General features: G+C 40.2%; 1 protein-coding gene across 1 annotated transcript in view; it reads left to right on the forward strand.

Moving 5' to 3' along the window:
* pappa2 (pappalysin 2) overlaps positions 1-17,775 on the forward strand; it is a 67,082-nt gene that overhangs the window by 46,538 nt on the left and 2,769 nt on the right. Inside the window, exons 15-21 of the mRNA XM_042308190.1 lie at positions 684-855; positions 1,935-2,112; positions 4,881-5,094; positions 5,849-6,020; positions 6,125-6,257; positions 6,764-6,873; positions 8,221-8,292. Of these exons, the coding sequence (XP_042164124.1) occupies positions 684-855; positions 1,935-2,112; positions 4,881-5,094; positions 5,849-6,020; positions 6,125-6,257; positions 6,764-6,873; positions 8,221-8,292 (1,051 nt within the window). The remainder of the gene's footprint in view (positions 1-683; positions 856-1,934; positions 2,113-4,880; positions 5,095-5,848; positions 6,021-6,124; positions 6,258-6,763; positions 6,874-8,220; positions 8,293-17,775) is intronic.

Here is a 17,775-nt window from a genome sequence, read left to right on the forward strand (position 1 = left end):
ACACACACTCTCAGTCAGGTATACACACACACATACCAACACATATAATAGCACACACACACACACACACAACCACATACACGCAACAAAACACACAACAATTCAAATGTTATTGGTCACGTACACATTTCTTTGCTGATGTTATTGCAGGTGTAGCGAAATGCTTGTGTTCCTAGCTCCAACAGTGCACTAGTATCTAACAATTCACAACAATACACACAAATCTAACAGTAAAAGAATGGAATTAAGAATTATATAAATATTAGGACGAGCAATGTCGGAGTGGCATTGACTAAAGTATAGTAGAATAGAATACAGTATATACTGTACATATGAGATGAGTAAAGCAGTATGTAAACATTATTAAAGTGACTAGTGTTCCATTTTCAAAGTGACCAGTGATTCCATGTATATGTATATAGGCCAGCAGCCTCTAAGGTGCAGGGTTGAGTATCATAATTGTGTACACACACACACACACACACACACACACACACACACACACACACACACACACACACACACACACACACACACACACACACACACACACACACACACAAAAGAGTGTGCTATGTGATACCATATCTGTTGAGGATTCAAATAATCAACATTACTCAGCTCATACTTTTCCCTCTGTGTGTCTTCTCTCCCTCTGTGTGTGTGTGATCGTGGTGGCCCAGCTGTTCACGGCGGCCCTGCCAGATGGACACATGCAGTCCTCCTCAGTTGGAGCATGCCTCTGTCACCTGCAGCCCCGAGACAGAGAGGACTGAGACCTCTCACTGCACTGTCCACTGTCATCCAGGTTTCATCCTCACTGTGCTCAGTGGAAAGGGTAATCCACCCTTTCAGGTAAGGACAACTCCAAGATTCGATTAGGGTCTTACCACATCAGGTACACACAACACTAGAATTAGACTAGGGTCTTACCACATCAGGTACACACAACACTAGAATTAGACTAGGGTCTTACCACATCAGGTAAACACAACACTTGAATTAGACTAGGGTCTTACCACATCAGGTAAACACAACACTAGGATTAGACTAGGGTTTTACCCCATCAGGTACGCACAACACTAGGATTAGATTAGGGTTTTACCCCATCAGGTAAACACAACACTAGGATTGGACTAGGGTTTTACCCCATCAGGTACGCACAACACTAGGATTAGCCTACTGTCTTACCCCATCAGGTACGCACAACACTAGGATTAGACCAGGGTCTTACCCCATCAGGTACGCACAACACTAGGATTAGACTAGGGTCTTACCCCATCAGGTACGCACAACACTAGGATTAGACTAGGGTCTTACCCCATCAGGTACGCACAACACTAGGATTAGACTAGGGTTTTACCCCATCAGGTACGCACAACACTAGGATTAGACTAGGGTCTTACCCCATCAGGTACGCACAACACTAGGATTAGACTAGGGTCTTACCCCATCAGGTACGCACAACACTAGGATTAGACTAGGGTTTTACCCCATCAGGTAAACACAACACTAGGATTAGACTAGGGTTTTACCCCATCAGGTACGCACAACACTAGGATTAGACTAGGGTTTTACCCCATCAGGTACGCACAACACTAGGATTAGACTAGGGTCTTACCCCATCTGGTAAGAACAACCCTAAAACTTCCAGAAATCACTCTATTTTTAAGAAACAGTGCATTATAGAAATCATATATAAAATGTACATTATAAGACCCCTCCACTTTATCCCCCTACACATCAACATTGAATTTGAGAGCATTTGAAAGTAACATGAAATAGTACTAGCCTTAAATGACTGTCGAAATATAGATCGTAGAGGAACTATTACAAGTAGCAGCAGTAGTACACAGTATATTTGTATTACTGTAGTAGCATGCCATATCCCATAATGTCTGTGTAATGGTAATGTTTTAATCTTCCATTGAAAGCAAGAAACGGAGCTTCAGTGTCTAAATGGAGCATGGGACCATGTTGTGAGCTGTCAGCTAATTGACTGTGGGCCCCCTGACCAGTCTCACATCTACTTCGCTGTCTTCAGCTGCCCCTGGGGAACAACATTTGGCAAGCAGTGCTCTTTCACCTGCAACCCCCCCGCCATGCTTCAGGGTATGTATGGTCAACGGTAAAATTATAATGATACACATTTACATGCACATTTTGTTTTAATAACAGTTTATAGGTTCAGATAATTATAGGTCCATTTATTATTTTAATGAAGTGGGAAGTTGATATTCATTCACTCATGTACACAACATGAATGGCACATTCTAACATTTTCTCAGAGAAATTAACTTGACCATGAGGCTGTCATTGCTGTTTTATTTTTTACCTGAGGGGTCTCAGTCTATCTAAACCTTAAATGGTTCTTCGGCTTTCCTCATCGGAGAACAAGAACCCTTTTTGGTAAAACCCTTCTGAGTTCAATGTAGCACTCTTTCCACAGAGGGTTCTACATGGAACCCAAAAGGTTGTACCCGAAACCAAAAAGGGTTCTACCTATAACCAAAAAGGGTGCTCCTATGGGGACAGCCGAGAACCCTTTTGGAACCCTTTTTCCCACGAGTGTATTACCTCATGTTGTACACAGAGTGGCTTGGAGTCTAGCCTGATGTGGCATCATGGCGTAGGAGTTGTGAGGTTGTTGTGAGGCGAGGCTGTTCAGCCGGCCCTGGGACTGAACTGAACAGCTTGGCAGTTGGTCTTGGTCCACGTCCAGTGGACGGAGGCCCTAGGCTTTGTGTAAATAGGAAAGTAGCATGCAGCCATAGCTGGTTGATGACAGGTGGGGATAGGAAATAAGGAAAACAAGAGAGGGTTTCTATCTCTGGACTCGCCAGCAGGGCCGAGTGGGACTCATGCTGGCAAGAACATTCTGGCTTAGTGCCCGCCTGCCATTTCATTTACCTCAGGGCCCCTGGCTTCTAGCTTCAACTACAGGGTTTTACTCCTGTCTTCTAGGTTCTACAACAGGGTTTTACTTCTGTCTTCTAGGTTCTACTACAGGGTTTTACTCCTGTCTTCTAGGTTCTACTACAGGGTTTTACCCCTGTCTTCTAGGTTCTACTACAGGGTTTTAATCCTGTCTTCTAGGTTCTACTACAGTGTTTTACTCCTGTCTTCTAGGTTCTAATACAGGGTTTTACTCCTGTCTTCTAGGTTCTACTACAGGGTTTTACACCTGTCTTCTGGGTTCTACAACAGGGTTTTACTCCTGTCTTCTAGGTTCTACTACAGGGTTTTACCCCTGTCTTCTAGGTTCTACAACAGGGTTTTACCCCTGTCTTCTAGGTTCTACAACAGGGTTTTATTCCTGGCTTCTAGGTTCTACAACAGGGTTTTACTCCTGGCATCTAGGTTCTATTACAGGGTTTACCCCTGTCTTCTAGGTTCTACAACAGGGTTTTACTCCTGTCTTCTAGGTTCTACTACAGGGTTTTACCCCTGTCTTCTAGGTTCTACTACAGGGTTTTACACCTGTCTTCTGGGTTCTACAACAGGGTTTTACCCCTGTCTTCTAGGTTCTACAACAGGGTTTTATTCCTGGCTTCTAGGTTCTACAACAGGGTTTTACTCCTGGCATCTAGGTTCTATTACAGGGTTTACCCCTGTCTTCTAGGTTCTACAACAGGGTTTTACTCCTGGCTTCTAGGTTCTACATGGCAACTCCCAAAAGATGTACACTTAGTATACCAAACACTAGGAACACCTTCCTAGTATTGAGTCTTGATACACACAGGAAACTGTTGTGCATGAAAAACTCAGCAGCGTTGCAGTTCTTGACACAAACCGGTGTGCTTGGCATACCCCGTTCAAAGGCACTTAAATATTTTGTCTTGCCCATGCACCCTCTGAATGGCAAACATACACAATCCATGTCCTTCTTTAACCGGTCTCCTCCCCTTCATCTACACTGATTGAAGTGGATTTAACAAGTGACATTCAATAAGGGATCATAGCTTTCACCTAAATTCACCTGATCAGTCTGTCATGGAAAGAGTAGGTGTTCTTCATGTTTTGTATACTCAGTGTATACCACAACCTAGCTTGTTATTGACAGTACTTTGTTAAGCTGTGGTCAATCAGTGAGCGCTTTCTGAATTGTTTGATGGATTACCGATACTGACCCAACATGTTGATCCTAATTCGTATTTACCCATTGACATGCATTACTAAATACTCAGCCGTTCCTCCTTATACAGCTGTACAGGTGTAGGATTTGAATTTGAGCTAGTTTGCTACAGCAGGACATAATCCTGCAGCAACAGGAAATGAAATGTGGATTATAATTAATGGAAATGTTTGTAGGGGGTGATACATTTTTCATAAGGGAAAATCAAGTGTGTAATTTCAAAGTAGAAATTATACAATTCAGAAGCCTTTTAAACCTCAAATACACTACAAGTTTTACATTTCCTACACTGCAGGAAAGTTATCTTGCTAAATGTAGGTCAAATTAAGATCCCACATCTGTATTGGATTTTGTTAATGATTGCAACACCAGAGCAGAGCTTAAAGACCTTATAAAACTTTAAACCATGTCAAAGATTCATTACATTTTATAGACCAATAAAGTGAACACAACTTTTAGAGTATTATGATGACATATACATACCAACAGAACCTTGTGTGGGAGCCCTAGATAATTGAGCATTATGCACCGGAAGGTATGGACACATACGGTACATTAGATCATATTGACATCACTAATAGTCCACAAACTCACCTTCTCTCTTAGCAATTGAACAAAGGGACTGATTCCAGATGTCAGATTCATTAAGAGTTGAAATAACGAACCTCAACTCATCATTATCATTAAATTATATACAATTCTGTGTGAGGTTTGAATCGATTGTGTGCCTTTATTTGTTTTGCAGGGGACAGTGATAGGTTGGTGTGCCTAGATGATGGTCTATGGTCCTTCCCTGAAGCCTACTGTAAGATAGAGTGTCCAGAGCCTCCTACAGTACCTAACGCCAAGCTCCTAGTACCCCAGTGCAATGGTACCGGACACGATGTGGGTACTGTATGCCGTTACAAATGTAACCCAGGTTACTATGTTACGGCCAGCCTAAACACAAAGTCAAGAAAGTGAGTAATGTGTTATGTATCACTTTTCTTTTGCTCCATAAACATGTTATAGAACAGTGTTAATAGCTTATATTTTATGTAACAAGGAACAATGAATGCATCCCATATTTCCCCCACGGACCCTGAGTTTAAATAGCACAATTCATACATTTAAATGTATTTTTAGATCCATACCTGTGTACGGTTTCTAAGCATAGCAACATAAACCTCCAATAAATTCCATACCAATGGTTACTTGCCTCATTATTGTTTTCCAGTTGAATTAATTGGGTAACTTCACCTCATTATCGATGTAATTCACGTGTTTCTAATGAGATAGTTTCCCATTAGTAAACCGCTGGTGCGAGTTTATTTCCGCCCTTTGCTGGAGTCAGCATTATCCCTTGACTATTGGGCAATGTTGGCTGTCAAAGACAATGTTCTTGAATCTAGCTGGACCTTCTAAGACTGCTCAGCATGTTCTACAGGACTAACTGCATGTACAAACTAATATGAGAACAGAATTTTTGCACCTGGACTTCTTTATGAGTTTTTCAACTCACTTTTAAGATACGTGAAAATCTTAAGCACCTTATTAATGCAACGTGTTAAAAGCTAAAAGCACTATAAAAATTGTTTTAAATTATCTTGTTTATTATTACTTTTGAGATGTTTTAAATTAAATTTGAAACAACAGAATTTTGTGTGTGTGTGTCTGTGTGTGTGTGTGCGTGCGTGCGTATGTGTGTCTGCATGTGTGTTGTGTGTGTGTTAGGAGGAGGTTTCTGAAGGTGGAGTGTGTAGAGGGGGGCCAGTGGGAGGAGGGGGGCTGTGAACCCGTTCCCTGTCCATCTCTGCCTGCTGTCTTTGAGGGCATGTACACCTGCACCAATGGCAGGCACTACAACAGCCTCTGTACCCTCCTGTGTCCCCACGCCTCAGAAAACGTAAACAAAAGATGCGATCTAGGTCCACTTTCTGAGCTTGAACATCATCCCATCCCATCAATAAAGTACTATCTTATTCATTCAGTTTTTATCTCTCCTGACAGCACACGATTCGCTGCACTAAAGATGGCAGGTGGACAGAGGAGTTCACCATGTGTACAAGGTTAGCTGGAGCCTGCCCACCTCCGCCTGATGTCAATCAGGTTCACTTTGCCTGTGACGAGAGTTTCAATGTTGGTAAGTCTCCTTCTCAACTTCTCCAGCTTGAGGACACTCCTCATTACACTTAGAGTAGTACTTTAATGTAGTAATGCACAGCAGTGTTTTGTACTGTAGTAATCAATAGACTGTCAGTATTATTTTAAAGACAATGCATTGCATCCATTCTGTTGGTATTTGTTTGGTCATGAAGCTTCTACGATGTAACAGAACGTGTTTTAACATCTCATGATCATGTTATACTATACCTTAAAAATATATATATACATGTATATTTTTACCCAGACATAAGTATTCTTAATTGTTTAGATATTATGAATTGTGGAGCGTTCTGTAGCATCCCAGAAGGCATTGGAAAATAGAACATAGCCATAGCAGGTAGCAGGTGGTAAAACACTTTGCAAGCCGAACTGCCAAGCTGTTGAACCACAGATGACTAGTCTCAACTTTTTTTTATTTGCACATGAATAAATTCAACAGATGCAAATCAGGGTAGAAGGAAGGCTTACTTTGTGTCACTGCAGGTGCAGTTTGCTACCCAACATGCAGTGCGGCCCTGCATGACCCAGTGGTTTTAGCCAGTGGCACCACAGCAGACAACGTCAAGCACTGGATGCTGCCAGGCAGGGTTCAGGTAAGGTGTTTGACTGATGCAAACGTTGTGATGCTTCGTTATTTACTGAATGTTATTAGCATTGGCTGATATCCCCCTTGTTTATCCTTAGAGCTTCACAAACAGGTCTGAGGCTTGCTCAAATGATTCATTTGGATGAGTAAATGACTAAAACATGTGGTTATCTATACTTTAAATTGAGCTTTTCCTGCAAAAAAAGCTACATTTGCAGCTTATTTTACTCTGTGTATTAATATTATTCAATATAAAGAACCAATTGCAAGCTTCCTGCTTCTTTCCTGCTAAGTTAGGGCACTGTTAGCCTTACTGTGAACTCTGTAATGATCAAATGTTTATTGTGATTTCTGCAAGATTGACATACAGATGGCAAGTTATGATGGTATAAAGAATCGGATGGACCAAAAAAAGTGATATGTGACATCAGGGGTTATACTATTATAAATAGGCGCCTTTCATCAAGAATCTCTGGAACACGCAATCATCATGGCGGAATGTCTAGGAATTTCAATGATGTGTCAGAGTGAAATATACTGTTGTTTTCTTAAGAAGGGCAACCTGCCCAATATCATCTCAAAGGATCGCTTTGACATGAACGCTAGGGTAAACAGCCCTATCATTTGACCCTGTATTGCCCTCAAACTCAACTCTGGACCTCGAAGCTGTTCTGCTGCATTTTTTCATTGTTCTAAATCAGGGACTGATTTAGACCTGGGACACCAGGTGTGTACAATTAATTATCAGGTAGAACAGAAAACCAGCAGGCTCCGGACCTCACAGGGTAAGAGTTGAGTACCCCTGCTCTATTGGGTGGCCCTTCACTGAGCCAGCAGACCTAACTGCCTTCCAAACAGTTTGGAACTGATTTTGATAACTTGAGCTGTATTACTGGCACGTCATCTTGATCCAAGGCATTATGACTGTATCCCTTAACCAGACAACTTTTGGGACACAAAGGAGTATCCTGTTACTCCTACAGTCTTTGTCAGTCAATCAATATGATTAGTACGCTGTCGTTCCAATTAAGGTAGAAAGAAAATGCCACAGACCATTATGAGAACTCAAGATGACAGTGCCATTTCGGCTAGATCACTTCATAACACCAAATATGGTCTTGTTCACAAAATGTTTTTGGTTTGGTGGGAGGTAGTGTAAAGTTGGAGCTGGATTTAAAGTTAGAGATCTTTATCAAGTGTAGTCATTGACATTTTGTATCACCAAAAAGAAAGTCCTGTGTACAGACATACTATTTCCTGTAAGCCTAGTTTAACTGAAATCGGTTTAGATCTATAGAGCTTGATGTTGATACTGATGACTAATTACAACGTCTCAATCAATGTTACATTACAGGACATCGTCTGCACAGGAATGATGAGATGGCATCCTGACCCCAAACTCATACAATGTCTCCAGTCATGTGAGGTGAGTGTTCTATCATAGGCAAAATTGACACCAGGGATGGGGGGACATGTGCCCCCCCCTAATAATTTCTGTAACTTATTATGGGCGCTACCGTCCCACCTGGCCAACATCCGGTGAAATTGCAGAATTATAAATATTTAACTTTCATAAAATCACAAGTGTAATACATCAAAATTAAGTTTAACTTCTTGTTAATCCAGCCTCTGTGTCAGATTTCAAAAGGGCTTTATGGCGAAAGCACACCATGCGATTATCTGAGGACAGCGCCCCGCATACAAAAGCATGAAAAACACATTTCAACAAGGCAGGTGCACCACGAAAGTCAGAAATAGCGATATAATAAATGCCTTACCTTTGATCTTCTTCTGTTGGCACGCCAAAAGGTCCCAGATACATCACAAATGGTCCTTTTGTTCGATAATGTCCTTCTTTATATCCATAAAAACTCAGTTTAGCTGGCACGCTTCAGTCCATAATCCACCCAGTTTCCCTCCATCAAAATGCATACAAAATGAATCCCAAATGTTACTAATAAACTTTTACAAACAAGTCAAACAACGTTTATAATCAAACCTTAGGTACCCTAATATGTAAATAAATGATAACATTTAAAACGGAGAATCATTATCGTCTTTACCGGAGAAAAATACCAAAGAACGCGCTACCTTCCACGCGCTTGGAAACACTACATTCAAAATGGGAGCCACCTAGAAAAACTACAATGTCTGTCTCATTTTTCCAAAAACCAGCATGAAACTCTTTCTAAAGACTGTTGACATCTAGTGGAAGCCCTAGGAACTGCAATATGGGATTTCGCCTTATAATAAAAGTGACAGCCATTGAAACCAGTGGTAGGCTGAACATTTGTTTTTTTGGGATGGTTTGTCCTCGGGGTTTTGCCTGCCAAATCAGTTCTGTTATACTCACAGACATAATTTTAACAGTTTTATAAACTTTAGAGTATTGTCTATCCAAATCTACCAGTTATTTGCATATCCTATATGCATAGCTTCTGGGCCTGAGTAACAGGCAGTTTACTTTGGGCATCTGGACGTGAAAATACTGCCCCCTACCCAAGAGAGGTTAAAATAAACAAATAAAAATGTTTTGGTTGAGGTCCCCCAGCCAGAACACGTCAGATAGTATATAGCACATCATAATCAATGGCAAAATGTGTAGAATTGCAGGAAATTTGCTTTAACAATCGACTTTGGGCATGAACAACGGTCCAACTCGTTTGACCACCGTTTGATGGTTCATCGATGTGTCTTTCTGGTCATGCTGTGACCGATGTAGCCTAGTTCATCAGCTAAGCTAGCCACTTGTAGCTAGCCAGTAACTCCTCCAGTGTGTGGTGATGTCATTTTGGATGGAAGCTGTAGAGATAGGTAAGAAATGGCACTCCTGTAGCCAAATATCTTGTCAATATTATCAATTTTTTTAAGCATTAAATGATCTGCTATTATAGTGCATTGATCACTTATACAGTTTAAAGCCGCTATTTTTGCCCAAAGTTGACTTGTAAAGTAACTGTCCAGTGTTTCCAGATTTCTATTAAATATATATAATTAATTACATTATGAGTGAAATAGTTTTCCTTCCAATTTAAAAAAAAAAAAAAGTTAAAAAGCAGCTTTTCTGTGATGGATTGGTGTGGGCGTACCCCAACAACAGAATGGTGTGGGCGTATACCTGTCATTAAAAATATTAATGCGAGTAGACCGCTCATCTGTTATCAGGAAATAGCAAGCATTTTTAAACGGTCTGTTTGAGATACAAGTTTGGGTTGTTTTTTTTCCCTCAGATTTATGCTTTGGCCACAAATACAAGTATAGGATGAGTCAACAACATTATTTGGGTATGAGTTAATAGAATTTTATCTTTTAAAATTGAGATTTTCACTTGACACTTACTTTCAAACCCCACCATTTTCTCTCTTCCTCATTACAAAATGTGTAGAGTAGCAAGAAATTAGCGTTAAAATGGCTAAATGTATTACAAAACTGCAAATCTTTTATTTACATTTTTTGGGGGGATTGGGGGGCCTTCCACTTGTACTGTGTTTTCAAACCCATCCATATACCCCACAAAATACCCCTCAAGAGAGGCATAATAAGTCAGGTCAAACTGTGTAGAATTGCAGGAAATGTATTTTAAAATGTCAACAACAACATAAATACACCCGGGCTTCCCGTCTGCAATTTTGCAGTATTATACTGTACCAACATGATTAAAGATGAGACATGTCAAATCAAATCAAATGTATTTATATAGCCCAGTTGATATCTCAAAGTGCTGTACAGAAACCAGCCTAAAACCCCAAACAGCAAGCAATGCAGGTGTAGAAGCACGGTGGCTAGGAAAAACTCACTAGAAAGGCCCAAAACCTAGGAAAAAACCTAGAGAGGAACCAGGCTATGAGGGGTGATCAGTCCTCTTCTGGCTGTGCCGGGTGGAGATTATAACAGAACATGGCTAAGATGTTCAAATGTTCATAAATGACCAGCATGGTCAAATAATAATAATCACAGTAGTTGTCGAGGGTGCAACAGGTCAGCACCTCAGAAGTAAATGTCAGTTGGCTTTTCATAGCCGATCATTGAGAGTATCTCTACCGCTCCTGCTGTCTCTAGAGAGTTGAAAACAGCAGGTCTGGGTCAGGTAGCACATGTAATATATTTTGCCAATCTACACTGCTCTGTTCTATCGCTACAGTCTGTTTTATCTCTCTATTGTGTTAGTCTTCAAAATGGAGACCCGAGCAATACATGCTTTGGAAATGTATTTTCTTACCAGATCATAATCACCCCTAACATCAAAACAATGGTGTTTTCTTTAAAGCAGCCTAAGCTTGAACAGACTTGCTCTACATTTATTGCAGAAAAAGGATTACATGTTTTACTTTAAAAAGTAAATAAAACCAAAACCATAGACCCTTCATTTTATCATACTGTACATACTCCTACCTCAACCAAGAATATCACCACCAAGACCCACATTCAATTAATTGCAGATAAAGCAAACAACATTGTGGGTCCACTGAGAATGTTTATGCTGTATTCTAAGGGAAGGTGTGGTTTTACGTCAACATCCATTGTCCACGAGAGGAACAGCTTGTGGGTTTAAACATGGTTAACTCATCAGATTTAGAATTAGGTCACTTAGCAGACACTTATCCAGAGTGACTTACAAAATGAATTCAACTAAGGTAGGTAAGACAAGCACATATCACAGTCATTAAAAGTAAAAAACAGTAAATTAACCTTAGTGCAGTTCCTTCACCTATAGGGGAATGAAATGGGCCTCAAGTGTGCACCAACTATGGCACGGTTCACTGCAAACTATGAACCTCTCTCGCTCTACCTTGTTAAGGCTTTATTTGTTGAAATACTGATCACTGGCGACAAAGTGTAATTTCTGAGGCTGACGGTGTTCCATTTCTCTTTCATCGTTTCCTTAGATTTTGTCTATTTTCAGGGATCAAATTCAAAGGCAGGCTTATTTTGATATATTTGCCCATTCATTTATTAGCTGTCATAGTAGACTATTATTATCCAGAACCTTTTTATTCAAAATCCACCAGACTTTAGTGTAAACTGGAACTATCTATGGAACACATTAACTGTTCATGTCTCATGGTATTAAAATATTTAATCTACCTGCCAACAATTCTTTCCTTCAATCTTCAGTTGCTTATAACCAGATACTCCATGACAACATTGTAAATTATACCACTCCACATGTGTTACAAATGCTCCCTGACAGATCTCATCCAGATGCTCATTTTCAAAATAGGATGATGAGGTCAGTTAAAGGAATACTTCAGTGCTTGTGGAAACCATTTTTACGTCTTTACGTGCAGTTTGAAGGAAGTTGCTAACTAGCATTAGCACAATTGCTAACTAGCGTTAGCGCAATGACTGGTAGTCTATTGTAACTGCTAGCATGCTAGTACAGTAGCTACAATACACTTCTAGTCATTGCACTAACGCTAGCTGACATGGCTCACAAAACGACCTTCATACTGGATGCAGAGACATAAAAATGGTATCCATGAGTTCTTCTGACTCATTGCTAAAATCCCGAAGTATCTGTTTAAGGCACATTAGACTTTACCACAAGTAGACCTTCATTATCTAGGCCAACATTTTCCTCTTCTAATCGTGGTGCACAAAATGCATAAATCTCAATAGCAAAACAGTTGATCAAAAGAATACTCAAATTGTATTTTCCTTTCAAGAAGTAAGCAATCAAAGGCTGAATGGACAGTAGAGAGCAGAGAGACAACTGAATAATGTAATGAGGGTGTGTCGAGGCTAGCCAATCAGCCCTTCAAAAACAAACTATTTAGCCTACCCCATGTGCTCCACATTTAGACAGCCAGTAAAAACTCTTCTCTCATTCACAAGTTGAACTTGCAGTGTGAGTAATACTTGTTATAAATAACATCATATATTTATACTTTTGTATATTTTTTAGACAGTAGTTCTGAAGTACCCGAAAATTGCATACTACGGCACATACAGTGCCTTTGGAAAGTATACAGACCCCTTGACTTTTTCCACGTTCTGTTAGGTTACAGCCTTATGCTAAAATGTATTCAATAGTTTTTTTGGCTCATAAATCTACACACAATACCCCATAATAACAAAGCAAAAACTATTTTTTACAAATGTTTATGTATAGAAATAAAAAAGCGGAAATATTACATTTACATAAGTATTTGCTCAGTATTTTACTCAGTACTTTTTTACTCAGTAGTCTGTTGAAGCACCTTTGGCAGCAATTACAGCCCTGAGTCTTTTTGGGTATGACGCTACAAACTTGGCACACCTGTATTTGGGGAATTTCTACCATTCTTCTCTGGAGATCCTCTCAAGCTCTGTTAGGTTGGATGGGGAGCGTAGCTGCAAAACTATTTTCAGGTCTCTCCAGAGATATTAGATCGGGTTCAAGTCCGGGCTCTGGTTGGGCCACTCAAGGACATTGAGACTTGTCCCAAAGCCACTCCTGCCTTGTCTTGGCTCTGTGTTAGGGTCATTGTCCTGTGCGGTGGTGAACGTTCGCCCCCCAGTCTGAGGTCCTGGAGCAGGTTTTCATTAAGGATCTCTCTGTACTTTTCACCGGTCATCTTTGCCTCGACCCTGACTAGTCTCCCAGTCCCTGCCGCTGAAAAACATCCCCACAGCATGATGCTGCCACCACCATGCTTCCCCGTAGGGATGGTGCCAGGTTTCCTCCAGACGTGACGCTTGGCATTCAGGCCAAAGAGTTGAATCTTGGTTTCATTGCTCAGTTTGACCGGGCAGCCAGCACTAGGAAGTGAAGAGTGGTGGTTCTAAACGTTTTCCATTTAAGATGATGGTGGCCAATGTGTTATTGGGGACCTTCAATGCTGCAGAAGTTTTTTGGTACCCTTCCCCAGATCTGTGCTTCGGCACAATCTTGTCTCTGAGCTTTACGGACAATTCATTCGACCTCATGACTTGGTTTTTGCTCTGATATGCACTGTCAAAATGTCTAAAAAACATTTTTTTTTAGGGGAGGATTTTATCCATTAACTAGGCAAGTCAGTTAAGAACAAAATCTTATTTTCAATGACGGCCTAGGAACAGTGGGTTAACTGCCTTGTTCAGGGGCAGAACGACAGATTTCAACTTTATCAGCTCAGGGATTCGATCAACGCTCTGAATCACTAGGCTATCTGCTGCCCCGATTTTAGAATAAGACTGTAACGTCGCAAAATGTGGAAAAAGTCAAGAGATCTGAATACTTTCCGAAGGCATGGTGCACATATCTGCACATACTGTACAATCATTGCTCTCTCTCGCTCTGCTGTGGGTGCATGATGTGCCACTTGCTAACTGTCATTCATATGGCGAGGGGATGAAGCTCACTGGTAGAACTCAGATTGCTATAGGGGGAAAATGTGGGGGGAAATGTAGGGAAAATGGCACAGCCCAGCTTCAAGATAAACAGTCAGTTTCAAACAAGTGATTTTGTGGCTAATTGAGGTAAGATAGTAACTCTGCTCATAGATTACATATGTATGAACTACACATTCACACATCCAGCCCAAAGCAGGAGGTTTAAAAAATATTTAGTAGTCACCAAAGTTCAAGAACATGTCTTTAAATAGTCCAATTTTACAATACCTTGAGCGGTAACTGTACCTTGAAGTTTAACATTTGCCAGACACACATTAATGTTCCAGGTTTGTTTTGAACCGCTAAACATGACTTTACATTTGAGAAGGAATAGAGGAGAAGAGGAGGAGAAGATAATTAGTGAGCGAGGTCTGAGGAAGTCCCAATCAGGAAACGGTAATGTGGGCCCTTGAGCAAGGCAGTTAACCCCCAACAACAACTGCTCCCCGGGCGCCATGGACGTCGATTAAGGCAGGCACCTCTCTGATTCAGAGGGAAGACTGAAGACACATTTCTGTTGAATGCATTTAGTTGTGCAACTGACTAGTTATCCCATTTTCTTTCCCAAAACATTAAAAGGTGTTGCTATGGAGTTTATTTAGTTTGTTGTTTCTTTCACTTAGCATTAAACTAAGTCCGTCGGCTCTCTCTCCGAGTGTAACCCCTTCCTTCACTCCAACAGGATGTTTAGGTTTAATCTATAACCACGTGTGGCTTTTAAGTTGTAAGATTGTTTTCATGGCATGAAGAGATCATGTTTATGAGGAATTGCCACCCTTGGTGTCGCTATTGATAAACTTAGTCCACATTTATTTTGGTATTGTCGAATTACTGAGTCATCCTGGAAACAGTTGCATTGTGTTAATTTACGTTTCTTCAAAACGTTTTTGTCTTAATGGAAACAGTTGTGTTGTGTTTATGTTTCTTGAGAAATATGTTTGTATGAATAACAATTTACAAAGGGGTTCATTTGGAGTAAATTCTGGATTCTTTAAATACCAATTTGGATGACGCAAGTAAAAAAATGCAATGGAATAGAATCCCTAAGAACCCCTCTTCGATTGAAGCCTGGAAAATGAGTGAACAGCCAGGTTGGATATCCGATAGTGGATATATTTATTCGCTATTGTAACTCTAACAGCGCAGCAAGCTATCAAAGGGATGAGTTGTCCCTCAGATAGCACACTGTATGGCATCTAGTCTACTGTAGGAATTACAGTGTACTAGAACAATGGATTTTTCAAAAAGAAAACACCAAGGTTCTGGGCAAAAGTCGGCCTCCCCTCCAAAGTCTGCTGGTGCAGACACGGCATCATAAACACCTTTAAACTTGGTACATTACACTGACACCATAATCCAGCAGACATCAGAGTTCCAAGTATGTTATAATAGGCGGTACTATTAAATTTACTGACAGTTTACACGGGGCCGTTAGAAGTCGGGAGGTCTCTCTCTGCCTTATTTCCCAGATTCCTGGAGCACTCCGTGGAAGTCTGATCCATCAGTCTTGTCTATGACCCCTTATCACCTTTAAAATTACATCAATGGTACCTTTATCAAATAAAAAATACAATGACTCACAAGTGGAAAAGTCATGCCTCTTTCTTACGTTATGGAGAACATTTGGGTGATAAGAAAGGTGTGGGGAAATTGTTGATAGAAATGGGCATTTGGACAAGTCAAGAGTGTCAACCTTGATTTTTTTTTAGGGAAAGCATGGGTGTTCATACTGTTGATGTTACAGCATTTTTATTGTCTTGCCTTATAATGAAAGGTGTCAAGTACTGACGTTAGATCATTAAAGACTAAAGACTTTTCAGATTTAAATAGTCTAACTTCTGATTGTACTTATTTAACCAATGTTAAGGGGTCATGTTAAAGATACATTACAACCAGAAGCAATATACTACTTTCTCATGTTTAGAAGTTGTTACATTATGTAACATACAGTTAAAGTCGGAGGTTTACATACACTTAGGTTGGAGTCATTAAAACTCGTTTTTCAACCACTCCACACATTTCTTGTTAACAAACTATAGTTTTGGCAAGTCGGTTAGGACATCTACTTTGTGCATGACACAAGTAATTTTTCCAACAATTGTTTACAGACAGATTATTTCACTTAGAATTCACTGTATCACAATTCCAGTGGGTCAGAAGTTTACATACACTAAGTTGACTGTGCCTTTAAACAGCTTGGAAAATTCCAGAAAATGATGTCATGGCTTTAGAAGCTTCTGATAGGCTAATTGACATAATTTGAGTCAATTGGAGGTGTACCTGTTTATGTATATCGAGGCCTACCTTCAAACTCAGTGCCTCTTTGCTTGACATCATGGGAAAATGAAAAGAAATCAGCCAAGACCTCAGAAAAAAAATGTAGACCTCCACAAGTCTGGTTCATCCTTGGGGGCAATTTCCAAATGCCTGAAGGTACAATGTTCATCTATACAAACAATAGTACACAAGTATAAACACCATGGGACCACGCAGCCATCATACCGCTCAGGAAGGAGACACGTTCTGTCTCCTAGAGATGAACGTACTTTGATGAGAAAAGTGCAAATCAATCCCAGAACAACAGCAAAGGCCCGTGTGAAGATGCTGGAGGAAACAGGTACAAAAGTATCTATATCCACAGTAAAACTAGTCCTATATCGACACGAGGAATGAGCCAAAATTCACCCAACTTATTGTGAGAAGTGTGTGGAAGGCTACCCAAAATGTTTGAACCAAGTTAACAGTTTAAAGGCAATGCTACCAAATACTAATTGAGTGTATGTAAACTTCTGACCCACTGGGAATGTGATGAAAGAAATAAAAGCTGAAATAAATCATTCTTTCTCCTATTATTCTGACATTTCACATTCTTAAAATAACCTAACTGACCTAAAACAGGGAATTTTTACTAGGATTAAATGTCAGGAATTGTGACAATTGTGAAGCTGTTGTGAGTTCAAATGTATTTGGCTAAGGTGTATGTAAACTTCCGACTTCAACTGTACGTGTTGCAAAACAACAGCTTTATGTTAGGCACCATAGTAGAAATGTATGAAGACCACAGTATTGTATTACAAATGCACCTGAAACCAATATGGTCCATGAGCCAGTTTAAAAGCCTATTTGTCTTACAAAGGGAGTATCAACAAATTTTGCCAAAAAGTCTGTTTTAATTACCGGCCAAATTATTTAGTAAAAAACAAAACAATTAAATAGATTTATTTACGGCTTGGCAGCTTCGAAAGGCAAGGAAAATAATTTTGGAGTGGGGGCTAGCTTTGAGCAGGGGAGAAACTCTGCAGAAATCTCCCCAGCAGCTGCCATTCTACTGTGATGTGGATTCAGGTACAACCTGGAGTGTTTGAAATGACTCCATCGGCCCGGGGAAAGCCAACAGTATCTTTGGCAGTCACCTCTTATTTTCTTATTTTTGGCACAGCAACTTTAAGGTTAAGTTAAAAAACGTTAAAGGCTTTCATTATGACGCATTTAAGATTTTTATGTAACATAAATTTGACAATTGCGTGCCATTGCCGAGTTAGACAGAACCCCCCCA

This window comes from Oncorhynchus tshawytscha, linkage group LG28 (assembly GCF_018296145.1).
Source record: "Oncorhynchus tshawytscha isolate Ot180627B linkage group LG28, Otsh_v2.0, whole genome shotgun sequence".
NCBI lineage: Eukaryota > Metazoa > Chordata > Actinopteri > Salmoniformes > Salmonidae > Oncorhynchus > Oncorhynchus tshawytscha.